The 15,848-nt window shown below is 38.8% G+C and overlaps 1 protein-coding gene across 11 annotated transcripts in view; it reads left to right on the plus strand.

Annotated features, from left to right (window-relative positions):
- The window catches only part of HOOK3 (hook microtubule tethering protein 3), a 143,161-nt gene that overhangs the window by 22,851 nt on the left and 104,462 nt on the right, over nucleotides 1-15,848 (plus strand). For 5 of the 11 annotated variants that reach the window (XM_073345890.1, XM_073345889.1, XM_073345888.1 and 2 more), the window contains exons 2-3: nucleotides 2,071-2,156; nucleotides 10,927-10,999. In XM_073345890.1, the coding sequence (XP_073201991.1) occupies nucleotides 2,071-2,156; nucleotides 10,927-10,999 (159 nt within the window). Of the gene's footprint in view, nucleotides 1-2,070; nucleotides 2,157-3,214; nucleotides 4,092-4,284; nucleotides 4,399-4,866; nucleotides 4,934-5,684; nucleotides 5,874-10,926; nucleotides 11,000-15,848 lie in introns of those variants that run through there. The other 6 variants (XM_073345893.1, XM_073345898.1, XM_073345896.1 and 3 more) reach the window with 6 other exon arrangements.

Consider the following 15,848-nt stretch of genomic DNA (forward strand, 5'->3'; position numbering starts at 1 on the left):
TCTCCATTATAACATCAATAAAAAATTAACACAGCATAAATATGCTAGGTTAACATCAATGTTGTGCCATCTAGTCCTTCATTCTTCCCTGTACAAAATAAGGTATTTTCAAGTAGTCCTAAAAAGAAACAAAGCATTAGTCCTTGATGCCCTCTGTTTCAGATCTGTAGCGCTTGCTCATCAGAAGTAATGTTCTCATCCTTCAGCTGCTTCCACATGATTTTCTGGCTGTGAAAAAGTAGAGGGCAGGCTGTCTGAGCCACTCTAGTCCTTACTGGTGACCTCTCCTTTGCTTTCGCTTATGTTATGTAAAATGCAACAAGCAGATATGATCATGGTAGTATTAGTCATGGAACAGTCAACAGACAATCTGCGTCTTGCTTTCAGTATCCCAGAAGCACACTTCACCACCATCCTGCATTGGCTCAGTGTGTAGTGGAATCTTCTACCTTTTGTTTATGTAGTTGGGGAAGTTTTAATGAGCCAAGGCAGTACTGGGTAGACGGGATCACCTGGGAGCACAGTGGGGATGGAAATACCCATAATGTCAATATTGTTCACTGGGAATAGTTTTTTTCACTTTTCCTGTTTTTGAGAAGTCCAGAGTTTGGTGGTGGGGGTTTGTGGTTTGTTTCAAGTCCTGGCATCATGCACTTCTCCAGGCTACTGTATGTCAATGCCCAGGGTTTCCCAGGGAGATACACTTCATCGTCATGGAAACAGTTTCCTTTCTGTTACCTATTTCTCTGCTTGTTGTGCTCAGGCACAGAATGGGCATGTGGATTCCATTAATGGCTCTGTCAGTTTGGGGAGTGCAGCCATTTAAATTATTTGGTCTCTGGCATGTTAGCAGTCTTGATCACTTGCCCTGTAACACACACAGTATTTATTACAGTGCAAACTCCTAGCACAACAGCATTCACAATGGACTTCCCAACTGGGTTTCCATCTGGACAGTAGAAAACTAGGTTAGTCGACTTCTACAGTGTTATGGCTGCTCACTCTTCTATAGTGAAGGAGAGCTCTCATCGTCTGGTACTGCTGTGTCAGGGGCAAGCTCAGCACAAAGTTCCAGGGAAGTCTCCTTTGATCTTGAAGTTCTTGCAACCTCTTGCACAAATATTGAAGTGTATATTATACTGCACATTCAAAAATGAAACCCTACCCCACCCAGTATGTGTCTCTAGTCACAGCCTGTTGACCAAAATGACTGTCACCCACCCAGCCTACTTCAGATGTATTTCTGTTATGGACTGGAAACCACCACTCACCCCCACATATGGCACTATTGACTGAGCCACATTCTGTTCCCCCAGTTCTAAGTCAGATACCAACACCTTGCATCTTAACCTCTATATTTATACCAGAGACTTCTCTCTGTCTAGATGTGTTTTTTTGCCACACCTATCCTAGTAATTGAGCACCTTGCAATTAATAGCAAACTAACACTGGCCAATACAAATCTGCGAGTACTAGCACGATTTCACTCTCATCCCACACTAGGGAGGAGTTAATTGTTCAGAGCGCATGCATGTGTATATATAACTATATAACCATGGGAAGTCAGTGGACGGTCTAGGTGATCAGCATTTTTAGTAATCAGGCGTCTTACATATGTGCCTAAATAGGGATTTAGGATGGTGCTTGAGTGACCTAAAAGCATAGGTTCCACTAACCTTCAGTGGGAATTGTGTTCTAAATTATTAGATGCTTTTGCAAATCCCTCCTTTAGGAATGTAACTCTAGTCAGCATGTTTTGAAAATCTTGGTCAGAGCTTATAATAGAACTTTGGTTGCAACCATATCTACGAAGCTGTGTCCATGGCTCTACAACAAGACAAACCTCAGTGTTGTGGTTCACTAAATGAAATCTAGCACTTGCAATGTTTCCCCACTGATAGAATTAAACTTGTGCACCTTTGTGTTTTGTTTTGTTTTGTTTTTCTCTCTGCCATTTGCTGTTGTTTGGTAGTAACAATACCATTGTGTTGCTTTTGAAAACTCTTTGATGTGTTAGTAAGAAATGGTTAAGGCAGGCTAATAAGAAAATTTCATTTTTCCCCCCTTCAGATCCAGACATTTAATGTTGAAGCACCATGCCAGACTGTGGAGGATTTAACGAATGGGGTTGTGATGGCCCAGGTGCTTCAAAAGATGTAAGAACAAATTGTTTAATGGTTTGTGGGGTTTTTGCATGCAGAATAGATCATTTGTAAATGTACCCAATTATCTGAATGTAAGTATGTATGTTTTCATATTAAAAATTGACCAGTATCCAGTAAGGACTCAGCTTGCTAAACTTAGTTTGTGTTTTCACCTAAAGCATAACCAACAGTTATTTGAAAATGGAGAAAAACATCTGAAAAGTACAGTTATTTTAAGGCAAAAGAAGTACCTGGTCAAAGAGTTTGTGTACGAAGTTTCAACTTTATTGAGAAATAAAATGGTTAAAACTTAAGAAGAATACTTTTTACACCGCTGTTAAAAAGTTTGATTTTAATTTGATTAATAATGCAAAATAGCTTATTAGTTGAGGACAATTTATGAAAACTACTAAACACATACTATGTCATAAATTACAATATGTTGTAGTGATAAATCTTGAGCCTGCTATACCTGTCAAAAAGTTTTAATAACTCCCCATATTGCCGTCCTTTTTAGTAGTGTCAGTGCGGAGTTCAGAGATTGAACAGACATGGGTAATTTATTATTATTTCATCTGCTGGAGTGAATCCCTTCAAGTCATGGTTGAGTCAAACCGGCAAGGCAGTGTAAGGAAACTTGATGCTCATGTAATACAAGATTTGCGTTAAACAGAGAAGGTCTATTTCTAATACTGCCAATCTAGCACCATTCAAAGACCATTCAATTCCTAAAAGATTAAGGGGGGAGGGAACCTCTCTGTGCTTGGGATCGTCATGACTTTTTGTAATAGGCCTTTGATGGATCCAAATATGGATTAAGATGCTGTATACACTGATTCAGAATGCATCACTGTAGTTTGTTGGTAAATGAGGTTTATTTTCAAAGCTTATTTTCAAGTGTATCATACTTACCTATCCTTTATGGAGAGATTTCTGTTTCTGTTTTGAGACTAGGGATAAGCATCTGATATGGCAGGTACTTGTCCCCCACTTTACAGCAGCTGAAGAGGGCCTTCCTCTGTGGCTTCTCCTGACAGGGAGCCTGATACCCCCTGGGGTACATTTGCTGGGAATAAATCTGTCCCGAGATCAACCCATTGGGTGCAATGGGGAGAACTGGTTGGTGGCCTGGCAACTTAGTCCCTGGGCCAGCAGAGCAACCCTATTCTCTTAAAAATGGGGGAGGTGGCTGCTGAGTCTGGCCCTACCCGGCCTCTCTGGCCTTGGGACTTGGTCAATATGGACAATAGGCATGATTCAGTATGACAATTCCTATATTCTTATAAAGAGTCAAGGGACCAACTTTATTCCTTAATATGGGGAAGGTACAGAACATAATCAAAATAATTGCTGGGCAAAAACAAATAAACAAATCTAAAAGTAGTTTTCTGCACAAATCCTCCAAAAGGAAGATTAGGAAATCAAAAAGAATAAAAATAGGTATTAGTTTTTCATCAGCAGTCCCTTATTCCACAGAGGGAAGGAGTAGCAGTCTGCCTGCAGTACACAGGAGGAAGTGGAAGGAAACTCAGAAGTTGTCTAATATTTTGAGGCAATGCTTAAAATGTTTTGTAAGAGGACTTAATATGGAAGAATATAAATGAACTGAAGAGGATAATCCTGGTTTAAAAATGAAGAAAATATTTACCTCCTCCTTGGAACTTTTAAGAAGGTCCTATGCCATATAGTTTCATTCTGCTCTGGAGGAAATTGTATAATAGAATTTGGGAAATACAAATAAGCCCAACAGAAAAGTAATGCAAAAAAGCAGGTTTCATGGAGATTTTCCAGACATGGCTGTTTTACTGAAGTAACAAATAAAACTCTCAAAGGGCAACATCTTGGCACATATCCCACAGATAAGTTGAAGTCCTCCTACACAGAAACAGAGGCATCAGTTATGAAAGCTACGCTGCCTTGTACATGCTTTGTCAGAAAGGAATCCTGGTATGTTCAAACAATATGTCAACAGTTCTAGCTGCTCCTAAGTGTGATTAAAAATGCTCTACTATTCGAATGTTGTTGTTTAGGGGACATTAAAGAGGATGCAAAAAAGAAAACATGTATAGTATGCCCAATTTTAGACTAGCACCATCATTACTAGTCTATGTATCATGAAAGATGAATGTCAATGTTTTAGGCCTAAAAAACAGGAAATCCACAACATAAATCGGGTATTGTAACAACATGAATCTAAAAAGGGACTCTCACCATCTGAAGAAGGAGGGAACATGACAGAATATACTGAGGGAAGGTGAGCACTTGGGATAAGAGATCTTGTTAGTAAATTTTGTAAGAAGTTGAGATTCTAACTTAACTGTTCTTGAATCATGTTTCAGAACATTCATGAAGCTGAGACCATATTGCTACATTATATACTTTAGATATTTGTTAATCATAAAGTTATGCACATGCAAGATCATAGTAGTACATTGTATAGTTTGGGTAGCCATTAATCATGAAGTGATGCATCTGCGTCATACTGTGTATGTCCCATAACTTCATCACTAAGCAGCAGTTGATAGGATTATTTTCTGTATCCACCTGTTGGCCAACACATGTGGCTCACTGGTGTGTATAGTTCAAAATGGGGGTCTGTAGGAATTATGTCTTGTATGTATCAAAAATAAAACTCTTGGGTGACATGGGGAGGGAGAGCTCAGTAGTCTTATTGATCATATTTTTAACCTTTTGTTGGGCCTTGTATCTTGTACACTTCCAGGGGCAGAGTCCCAAGAAAATCAACCCTGACTTACTGTTTCCAGCTGCACAGGGGATATTTATTTATGGTGTGTAGTCGTGATAGGTGAAATGTGTACAGTATAAAATTTGCATTTCCATAGCAGCATTGAAATGGAATGATGCTTTAGTGATTGTTTTTGTTATCACTTCCCCCCCCAGCTTCAGTGAATGCTAGCTTGAATTCACTTTCCCCATGCAACCAGTGATTTGTAATAAAGGTCAACTAAGCAATTTGTAAGTTCAGGTGATAACCCCCATACAATAATTTGGGCCAGTCTAAATAGACTTTATGGCTGTCAAAGCTCCTGTTAATTGAACTTCATTGCAGAGGCATGCTAGATGGCAAATTTCTAGTTACTGATATACATACATCGGTTTCACAATAATTTTGAATGTCTTACTGCTAAGAAACGCTTCGGAGCAAAAGAGTCTTAATATCAGCTGATTTTGAATTTTTTCAGAGTAGTCATCAGGTATTAAATCGTTTGAAAAGAAAATTACAATTGCTTCTTCTTTTGTAGTGTGGTTGCCTCGATGGATTCTTTTAGGTTCTCAGATATCTATGGCAGTAAACACAGTAGCCAGTGATCACCTGTGTCTCAGAAAGCTTGCCCATAAATCTAACACATTATGAGTATCTCTAAGTATTCAGTTGGTAAGGTGATTGGGAGCCATTAGGCAAAACCATTTTAGAAAATACAGAGGAAAAACATTGGCTCCCATCAGCTATTTAAAAATATATATATATAATTTGAAACAGCCAGTAAAGTTTTCCTTTTGCTCCTTCAATTCAAACAGGTACCACAGAAAGGACTCTTAGTCCAGAGGCAGGCGGGACTGTTCAAGCAAAGGAGGGGGAGTCCAGGGCTGACTTCTCCAGTCCACCATTCCTTCTAGATCAGCAGCATGACTCCCACTCCTGTCCCAAGACAACCAACTAATTGGGGGAAAACTGTCGCAGGAGTAGAAATGCATGACAGGAGACAGGTGGGTGCTAGAAGTTATTCAGAAGAGTTGTTGGGTAAAGTTAAAACAAAGATTTGAGCACTCCAGCAACATCCTTGAATTCAGTGAAGAGCAAATTCACTTCCGAAGCCAATAGATCACTTACTGCGAATAGGTGCTATAGAGCCAGTAACACAGACGTGATGTCTGGTGCTTACTCTAGTTATCTTCAGTAATCCCCAAGAAGACTTGAAGGGTTGTGAGAGTTTGATGTGAAAATCTCTCAACTAGTGCACCTTATTAGAATGGAGAGCTGAAGTCAATCAGGTGACTTAGACTATTTCATCATATCAGTCCCTTTGAGAAAGGTAAACTGTATTATCCCTGCCTGAATTTTTTGAGGGTTGCTCTACACAACTGCCTCCAGTATAAGGTCCTATATCTGAATGTGTCTTCTGCCCATGTGTGTTCACTATGATCCTAGTAATATCAATATCTATCTTCATGGGGGAAGAAGAGAGAATTATATCCATTTCTAGATGGCATCAAGAGTTTCATCAAGAGAAATCAATCAGTTTTGTAAAAGAGCATCAAGAAAGCAGAGTGTTGCTGAAGAAAATATCCACTTAAGGTGCTATTAGACTCCTGACAAGGTGTCAGTTTTCCATGAGTAACCAAAATACAGTCAGCAAGAACACAGCTAATTGGATCAGACAGAGTGTTGGATAGAAATCTGAAGATGTTGGGCATGCTAGTTTCCTGCATCACTGTAGTGATCCGGGCCCATCTCCATATGTGGATTAGGCTGGCACATCTTGTCACTGAAGCTCATGATGTTTGAAGTTCTGAACACAATAGTATCTGTTTCCCTGTCAGTTTATGAACCTCTGCTTTGATGGAAGGGACTGACCAAATGTTCATCAGGGCAGATTACAGTAGAACTAGAGAGGCAAAACCAAGTCAATATTTTCTGTATTGGGACAGTGCTCGCTATTCTTGCCACGGTAGCCTTTTCCTGGAGGGAGCTCTAGCCAAACTCATGGTTGGCATTCCATGACAATCAGAGAATCTAGGTTACGTTTTGAATGGAGAGTTTACCAGCCTGCCAGTGACTGGAACCCTCACTGGGAGTGAAGTGTCCTTCCTGGGCAAGTACAAAAGGGAGCTGTGGAAAAAGATTCACTCATGTATGGATTCACTCATTTATGGATTCTCCCTCTAAAATGAAATATGAGACATTTAAGACTAAAATGCATATGCAGAGATGGACAAATATCAGGTGTGGGCATCCTGTTTTTTTTGTCCCCTCCCAAGAAGACAGTAAGGGCAGTTGTCTGTTTGGTATTCATACTACACTCATTGCTGAGGAAGGCATAGATGATAGCTACTCTTGACTATCAGAATATTATCCTCCGGACTGAGCAGAACTGAGGTTGACACCAAGTTTTGCACCGTTTCACTAGTGATTGGCATATTTGTTTAATAATTTTCATGACTGTCATTCAGCAAGCTCCTCAAAATCATTTCCCTGCTCATGAGCAGTGTCTCATTCTTGTCCGGCTTAAATTTCAAACCAGCTGTCTCAGAGGAGAATGTAAAACTAGGGTGTCGGCATAAGGATGGCACTGCAGCCTGAAGTGATTGAAGATGTCCAGTAAGTGGCCTCCCATAGCCATTAAATGACTGGGGTGGTAGGAGGAAAATCTTGTGGCAGAACACAGGAGAGTACAATAAGACTTCCTTGACAGCAAGGCACAGGTGATCATTCACTGCCCTCTTGATAAGTCACTCATATGAACCAATGCAGCATGGTCAGTAAGTCTGCTGAAAGATATAACAAGATCAACTTGGACACCTGACTTTTGTTCGTAGCCGAGATCAACCAAAGATACTAGTGTAGTTTTTTAGGTTTATCCAGCCCTCATATAACTGGAATCTATATCGTGCTACAGTTGTCCAGCTGATATTTTCTCACTAAATCTCTAGAATGGGGAGATTTGGGACTGAATGGAAAACAGAGTAAAACAGAAGATGGCTTCTTGTGCAAGGTGTTAAACACCACTTACTTTAAAAGAGACTGGCATGATGCTTTCATGTAGTCATTAATAATCTTTGTCAATAGTGGAACCAAGCTTTCCTTCCTGGATTTACCTGTTCATGAGAGAGAAGGGTTCATTTCACAGCTAATTGGACAAAGTCTATTTCACACACATAGTGAGATCTATCAGCAAAACCAGATGAAACTCTACCATATATTTTGCATTTGCTGTTTCATGCTTTTGTACTCTTGTGTCCGTAGTCATGGATCTGAGCTATGTCTCTGAATGGGAGCAGTCTGGAGTCATAAGATTGCCTAGTACTTAAAATCATTCTTCCAGTTATGTGTTTTTAGATGCTGTCAGAGAAAAAGAAATATGCCTTAGCCTTCATCATAATTTCCATAGAGGAATGTGTAATATAGCACCTGGAATCTGTTGAGTTGAGACACTGTCACCATTGTGATCTTCTGTCTCCTTTGCCACGTAATCTATCTCAGACCATTTGTTAACTCTGAGGACATTGTAGAGAAAGGGGATACCTGGGAGCTAGTGTAGCAGAAGAAAGAGGACAAAAATTTGTATGGTCTAGCCATCAAAGCGCTAATCTAATGGTTGGCCAGCTGTATCTGAGTTTCGAGCTTTATTTGGATCACAAGGCACATTAGTGGATTTGATAGATTTAAAATAAATGGACCATCCCAAAAGATCACAAAGTGGCTAAGACTTAATAACCGATATACTTTTTTCATATAGGATTCACTTCAACACCACTGGATCGAACAAAGCAATAACAGTGCACAGTGGCAGCACAACTTTTTAAGTCCGCAATCTAAGAATACTTTTTCTTCTTGAAACTGCCTGCATGTTTACCCATTTTGGAGACTCACTAGATAAGTAGATCCTAATAGCCATACTCGTTCAAAAAGTGCCATCAGTTTTCTGGCTACTGGTGGTCAGATTTTGATTTCATTTGTCATAAAAAATGTGGGGGCCCCTATAGCAAAGTGCTCCGTGAAACTGTGCTAGGGGGCATTGCTTTAATGCTGATTAAGATGCGGAAATGTCACCTACTAAATCACTAATTTTTTTTTATTGTTGTTCCCTTTGTCTCTTCTTCGTTCTGTTTGGCTGTTTTCTTTCTGCTTCATTCTGAGTGAGTGTGAGAGAGAGAGAGAGAGAACATGATTTTGGATACTTGTTTACTGGAACTGACAGTTACATTTAGTTCCTGGCCTCTTTGTAGGTGGGAACATAACTATCAAAATTCTATGTTGGAAAATGTGATTTTTGAATAAACAGTTACCAGTAAGAAACATTCGCTCTTTTTAGCTAGTCTCTGAACCTTGGGGAGAAAGCCCTAGCAGTTGCTCAGGGAAGATGTCTGCCAGAGGGATAGAAAACAGAGGTGAACAGAAAATATAATGGCAGATTATACAAAACAATAGTGTGCCCTCGTTGAGTACTGTTTTCTATCTTGGTTGCTTCACCTTAGGAGCCAAACTTGGAAAAAACTTGAAAGAAGGGTGACTGTAAAAAAAAAAAAAAAAAAAAGTTAAAGGTTTGGCGGGGCTTACAAGGAAAATGCTTTTAAAATGCTGGGATTTTTATAGGATAGAAGGGAAAACAATTAAGCAGATGCTCAGAGGAAAATATAAACTAAGTGTTCCTTTTCAACTTTTTCCACTGTATGAGAATGGGTTTATTTGGGTTTTTTTGGTTGAAATTGAAGGGATTACATTTTTAAAGAAATATTTAAAGTTAGTATGTGGGAACTCACTGCTCCAGGAATTCATAAGAAGTACTTGTGTTTGGATTTAAAAAGTCTATTAATTGTATCAATAATAACATACAAGTATGCAAGCTAAATATGGTTATTGTAAGATAATTCAGACTTCATGATTCCAGGCATTAGGTGATTGCTTGTGAGGATTGGAAAGAAAATTTTCCATTTGCAGAACATGGTACAAATTGGCTAGGTGCTTTGTCCAGTTATGCTGGAAGAAGGACAGGAAATGTTTGATGCGGTTTAATTAGGCCGCAACTTTATTCTTAAATGTCTGGGAGTCCTGACAGATAAAAGTGTACAATGCAGGTTATCATTTTAATATATACATGATGGGCCATCCCGCTTACCCATCCTCATCCCCAGCCAACCCAATTCTGGGACTTTACCATCTCTCCCCCTTGAATGAGGGTGGGGGGGTTATAAAGAGGGAGGGGGTTGGCTCCCTGCCATACCACTCATAGGAGCCCTGAACCATCCCCTCCCCTCCAGTTCTGCTCTTTTAAAGAATACCTCCCTTAAATTGGTTACCAATCCTTTTTATCTGATCACTGTATCCCTTCCCTACGGAGTACCTACACTTGGACATCTACCCCACGTTTACATAAAGAGTTGCGACATCATAGCCTAACTCCCATTTCATGTTCACCCTAACTAAGCTCCTCTAATCCTTGTGTGGGGAAGGTGAAAAAAACCCACTTCACCTTGGCTAATGTGATGAGGGAAAAATTCCATCTGTGCCCCCTGTAAAAGGAGCGAGCAGAGGAATGCCCACAGCAGATCCTGATAAAACCTAGTATTTCACCACTTCTGTGGGTGGGAGGGTGGGTGCTGCTCTGTCTGGTCCAGGTAAAAGAGGGCTTTTCCTGCACCGGCATGGACCTATATAATTGCCCCTCTATTCCAGTCACTGGCAGGGGCTGGGTCAGTATCCGCATGCTGACTTGGTCTGCCACTGCAGCAGAAAGTCACTCGCTGTCTCTTTACCACTCAAAGGGGCACGCACCTTTTACAATAAGCCAGACAATGGCCCCCACGGCTTAGGTGTCATTTTAAGAGTATTACAGTCACCTCAAAAGTACTAGGTAAGTATTGGAGGCATTCGGATAACACTATGATGAGCGTGATATAAATATTTAGATAGACTATATTAATATCTATATGTGTATATGCATTTAAATGAACATCAGTATAGGATTCATCTGGAATCTCTAGCTTGTTAGTACTAGAAATTGGTGTTTTTAACATATATGCTAATTTTATTTATTTTCAGAGATCCAGCATACTTTGATGAAAACTGGTTAAACAGAATCAAAACAGAAGTAGGAGATAATTGGAGGCTAAAGGTATTTTCTTCATGCTTTGCTTTTCTACAGTCAGTATTTTAGTTCTTAATAAAATATTTTTTCAGTATTAACTTATTCCTAAATTAAAATATTAGCTTACAGTAGAAGATATCAAACTAACTGTACTAAATGTAATTAAGGATTTCTCATTATCTAAAGTTGTTGGCTCTTTTAGAGTTTAATTCAATGTCAAAAACCAAGTTAATGATGTAAATCCATTTCAGTAATTGGAGAAAACTTATCAGAAAAATAAACCTTAAAAGAGCTTTGAAAATTTTTTTTAAAGAAAATTTCAACAGGTAGGAAATTTGAATGAAGGTAAAAAATATATTTTTTTTAATTGCTAAGTATGGAAATGCCCAACCAATTACCCTAAAAATCTTAAGTGCACTTCAGAAAAGACTGTGGAAAAATGACATCTTACTACTCTGCTTCTAAGGTATATTCAGTCATATCTATGATAAAGAGGTAAAATGATGCTACTCTTTACTACAGTGTCCACTCAACTGTGGAAGAGCAAACTATTCTGGTTTGGATTTTGCATAATCATCAGATTTGTTAACTAATTTCTAGTTCCACAATCACTTGTGCAACTCAGTCACCTTGTAATAATATCTTCAATTACACTTTTTTACAAATCCTCAAGTCAGTAGAGATTGCACAGGTGTAGTGGAGGGTAGTTTTCGACCTCCACAAACTAGAAAGAACACAGCTAGATGCTGAGATCCCAATGTGGGTTTGAGGAAAAATACCTTCAGTTGTAAATTGAACAAATTTGATCTGAAGATCATTGAGATGTAATCAGATATGCAACCCTACAATGACAGGTTTCAGAGTAGAAGCCCTATTAGTCTGTATCCTCAAAAAAACCAGGAGTACTTGTGGCACCTTAGAGACTAACAGATTTAATCCCATTTCAGGATAGAACCATAGGTGAAAGGTAAACTGCTATCAAAAAGTTGTTTGTGCCTCTTTATTGCTCTTCACCTTTTTCCATAAAAAGGTTGTTTGCTTGTTTTTCCTCCTAGAAATAACAAGCCTCGACTGCTGTTTTTCTTGATCAACTGGAGAACTACTGTCCATAATATCACAATAGGCTGAAAGTTCAACTGCAGCTTTTGCAGATCCCTGTTGAAATTGGGGGAAGGGAACTTTCTCGTACCAGTTTGTCAGGAGTTTGAATTTGACATGAAGGGGAGTGTTCCCCCAAAAAAGTTTAAAGCAGCCATATTAAACTCTTCCCCTCCTAAATGAAGAGAGGGAAAGCAGCTGAGGTTTGTCCGTTGATGTCAGAATCTTAGTAGTTTTTCAATCCTCCACTTTATAAATAAGAATGTGAAGAGCTAATACTTTTCATGCAAGGAGTGTACTAAAGGAAACAAACAAAAAAACCCCAACAACAATGCAACCTTTGAGACCTTTGTAAAAATAATAAAGGGCACAAACAAAATATTTAACTCTTCCTTTTGTAGCCTCGCCACTTGCAGGGATCCTTGATATAAGGAGTATGCATATCTGACAAGTAACACAGTTACAGTTTGTCTTCAGCTCTCTATATATTGGTCATTTAAAACGTGGTGAGTGGGGACATCTTCAGTATGTATACTTAGATGGCGTACCTCCAGATTTAAGATGTCAGTAGCATGTATCTGTGAACATCCTTAATAGTAAAAACAACAAGGCGTCCTTGGGGCACCTTAGAGACTAACAAACTTATTTGGGCATAAGCTTTCGTGGGCTATAACCCACTTCATCAGATGCATGGAGTGAAAAATACACTAGGCAGGTACAAATATACAGCACATGAAAAGATGAGAGTTGGCTTACCAAGTAGGGGGTCAGTGCTAACGAGGCCAATTCAATCAGGGTGGATGTGGCCCATTTCCAACAGTTGACAAGAAGGTGTGAGTATCAACCAAGTCTTTATTTGGGCCTAATTTGATGGTGTCAAGTTTGGAAATTAATTCCAGTTCTGCAGTTTCTCATTGAAGTCTGTTTTTGAAGTTTTTTTGTTGAAGCATTTTGTACACTATCCCACAAGGCTCTGTTATAGTGAATAGAAGAATATTCTGACTGTGTCAGGCACAAGGTAGAGCTTTGTTCCCTGTCTCCAATGTTGCATGGTGTAGTAGTCAAACACTTACACTAGAAGTACAAATCAGTGAAGGTATCCAAGTCTGGGGAATAGATGATGAGGTAGAATACTATGCAGCTGATCTTGTTTTCCTGATGCACCCCCCACGCTGATGACATCCTACTCCAGGTGCCATTGTCATTGAGGAATTTAGTAAAATTACATGGTTATAAATTGAACCTTAAATCAGAGTTTTGATTGTACATTGGAGCTGTGCAAGAATGCATGGCTCAGTGCTACGTTAGCACGCACTTAGATTAAGTATTTGATCATCATAATCTCTTTGATTTGGTCTGAAATCCAAATATTGAATTATTAGCCTTCTCACTTAATCAGTTTTAAAGTGATTTGAATCACTAGGCAAATTTACCAATAACTATGAAGGACAGAGTTGTCCTATTAAAAATGTAGTGTCCTTTTACTATACCAGTGGCAAACTTATCTGTATGATTGAATACTAAAGATTATTCTCAAATTCTGAAGGAACATAAATTGCGTAGGCAGGTCTTAATATTCCCAGTTGCAGAGCATACTTTTGGCTTCAGAGACAGAGAAAAAGGGTAGGAAAAGACCATCGGGGACACATTATAGCACTGGGTACAGGCAGAGCTGTATATACTAGAATTCATTCTACTAGGTAATGCACTGTATCTTAAAATGGACCAAATTTTTTTATTATGTTAAATGCCACTATGTATGTCATTATACTTCTATGTAATAGAATTAAGGAAAGATGCCACATTTCATGTGCAAAATTTTGGATAACCACAATCATTGGTAATCCATCTTTTCTATTGGTAATGAACACCCAGCTTATCAATTTTGGTTTACGAAATAGGTTTTTTGGGGTTTTTTTTGTAAAAATCTCTAAAAATGAAAAGATAATTATCTCTTGCCTTGCTTAGTGCAAGAGAAATCCACTTTGCATAATTATATTTTAGATTGCATGCAGAACAGAGATTTTCTATTAAAAACACATTTTGGAAACAGAATGCCAATCATTGTAACTGGGAAACAGCACAAAAAATATTTCATTCTGTTACCAAGGCCTTGCAGTTGTGAACTTCCCTAAACCACAAACTTCAATATTTCAGTGTTCAAAAGATATAGGAATACCATTATCTGAGGAGGACTGGTCAGTTTGAAAAGCAGTTGATAACATTACTGTGCATAATGACTTGAGACAGACACAAATGTCCATAGGTGTTTTATTTCATCACATTTTATGTCTGTGCAGAATATTATTGAATGTGTGGAGGATGGGAACAAAAACTTGGATAATGTCCTCTTTCTCTCATTCACTATGGTAGTTTTCAGAAATTCATAAATTTTGGGGAAAAGTTGAGCAATAAGTTCTCAGTTATCTCCTGTTTGATCCCAAGCTTTTTGTCCTAGATATTTGCCTGGGCAATCAGACTGCAGCATTTGTTTAAAAATGTCATTTATTTCCATTAGTACTAGCAGACTGTGTGTTCAAATATTGGGTAACATTGTCCAACCTTATAATGATAGTTTCTGTTAGACTTTCTACCACTAGAACAGAACATTGGATGTCTTGTGGAAAGGGAGGACATTTTCAAAGATGAATGGCTCTCAGTTTGAAACAGTTTAGGCAAAATGGAATAATCTATTAAATTATGATATAGACTGCTTAGGACTATAACCAAATCTGGACTCTTGAAAACTATTTTTTTGATTCTTGTTCTAGTATAGTTTTATACCACTTTGTGATACTTTGATTATTTAATTCTCTGTTTGTGCAGCAGCACTAATAAAGTTTGGTTTTAAAAAATGATGACTGCTGGACCTGAGTTAGGTGTGTCCCATCCCACCAGCACTCTGTCTTACATTAAATAAATTGGATCTGTCTTCCAAGCCCTAAGATCACATTGACATTGAGTTTTGTTCCACTGCCCCAGCTGGGTGGGATGTAACAAGCATAGAACTGGGTACCATCACCATTCATTATAGTCCTTTCCATGGTCTACTATCATCCTACATAAGAGAGTCCTCTGGGAGAGGAGCAGTTGCTAACAAATTACCCTTTCAGTTCTCTCAGACAGATAGGAACAGAACCTCCTGCTAGGATCGGCAGGTAAGACTGCAGAAGCTCATGGTCATCCACATGAAAGGCTGTGAATTGGTCTGAAAGAGCCTGCACAGACACTTATCTTCATGGCAAGAAGGCGATCAGTGATTAACACAATTAGCTTAGTTTCCACTAAGCCCCAGCTTCTGAACCAGTGCTGCTTCTTTGAGTGATGGTCCCTATTGTGTATTCCACACATGCCATGCATTTGGTTCCAGAAGTGTTTCCAAAGTGTGCCAACTTCGCTACTTTGTCACTAGGTTTAGTGACTTTTTGGTTTCCTTAGTGAGGAAATAATTGTCAACGTGACCAGTGACAAATCTAGTGACTTTCACTGCTGGTTACAGTGACATTCAGAGAAATAAATCACTAATATATCACCAAATCATTCACAAACAGCTCAATAGTGTTAATAAAATCATTTCCATTCTCTTCTTATGACATTCTGTTGCACACCAAGTTAATGTTATGTCTCAGTTGTTGTGACAATACTGCTATATAGGTCAGTATGCTGGAGTATGCGGAAGATTGATAAATGAAAGATACTGACTGCAGAAATGAACTGGCTGAGGGGAATACTGAGAATTTCAAGACTGCAGAAAATAATAAATGAAGTGATAAGAAAA

The sequence above is a fragment of the Lepidochelys kempii genome, chromosome 5, assembly GCF_965140285.1.
Source record: "Lepidochelys kempii isolate rLepKem1 chromosome 5, rLepKem1.hap1, whole genome shotgun sequence".
NCBI lineage: Eukaryota > Metazoa > Chordata > Testudines > Cheloniidae > Lepidochelys > Lepidochelys kempii.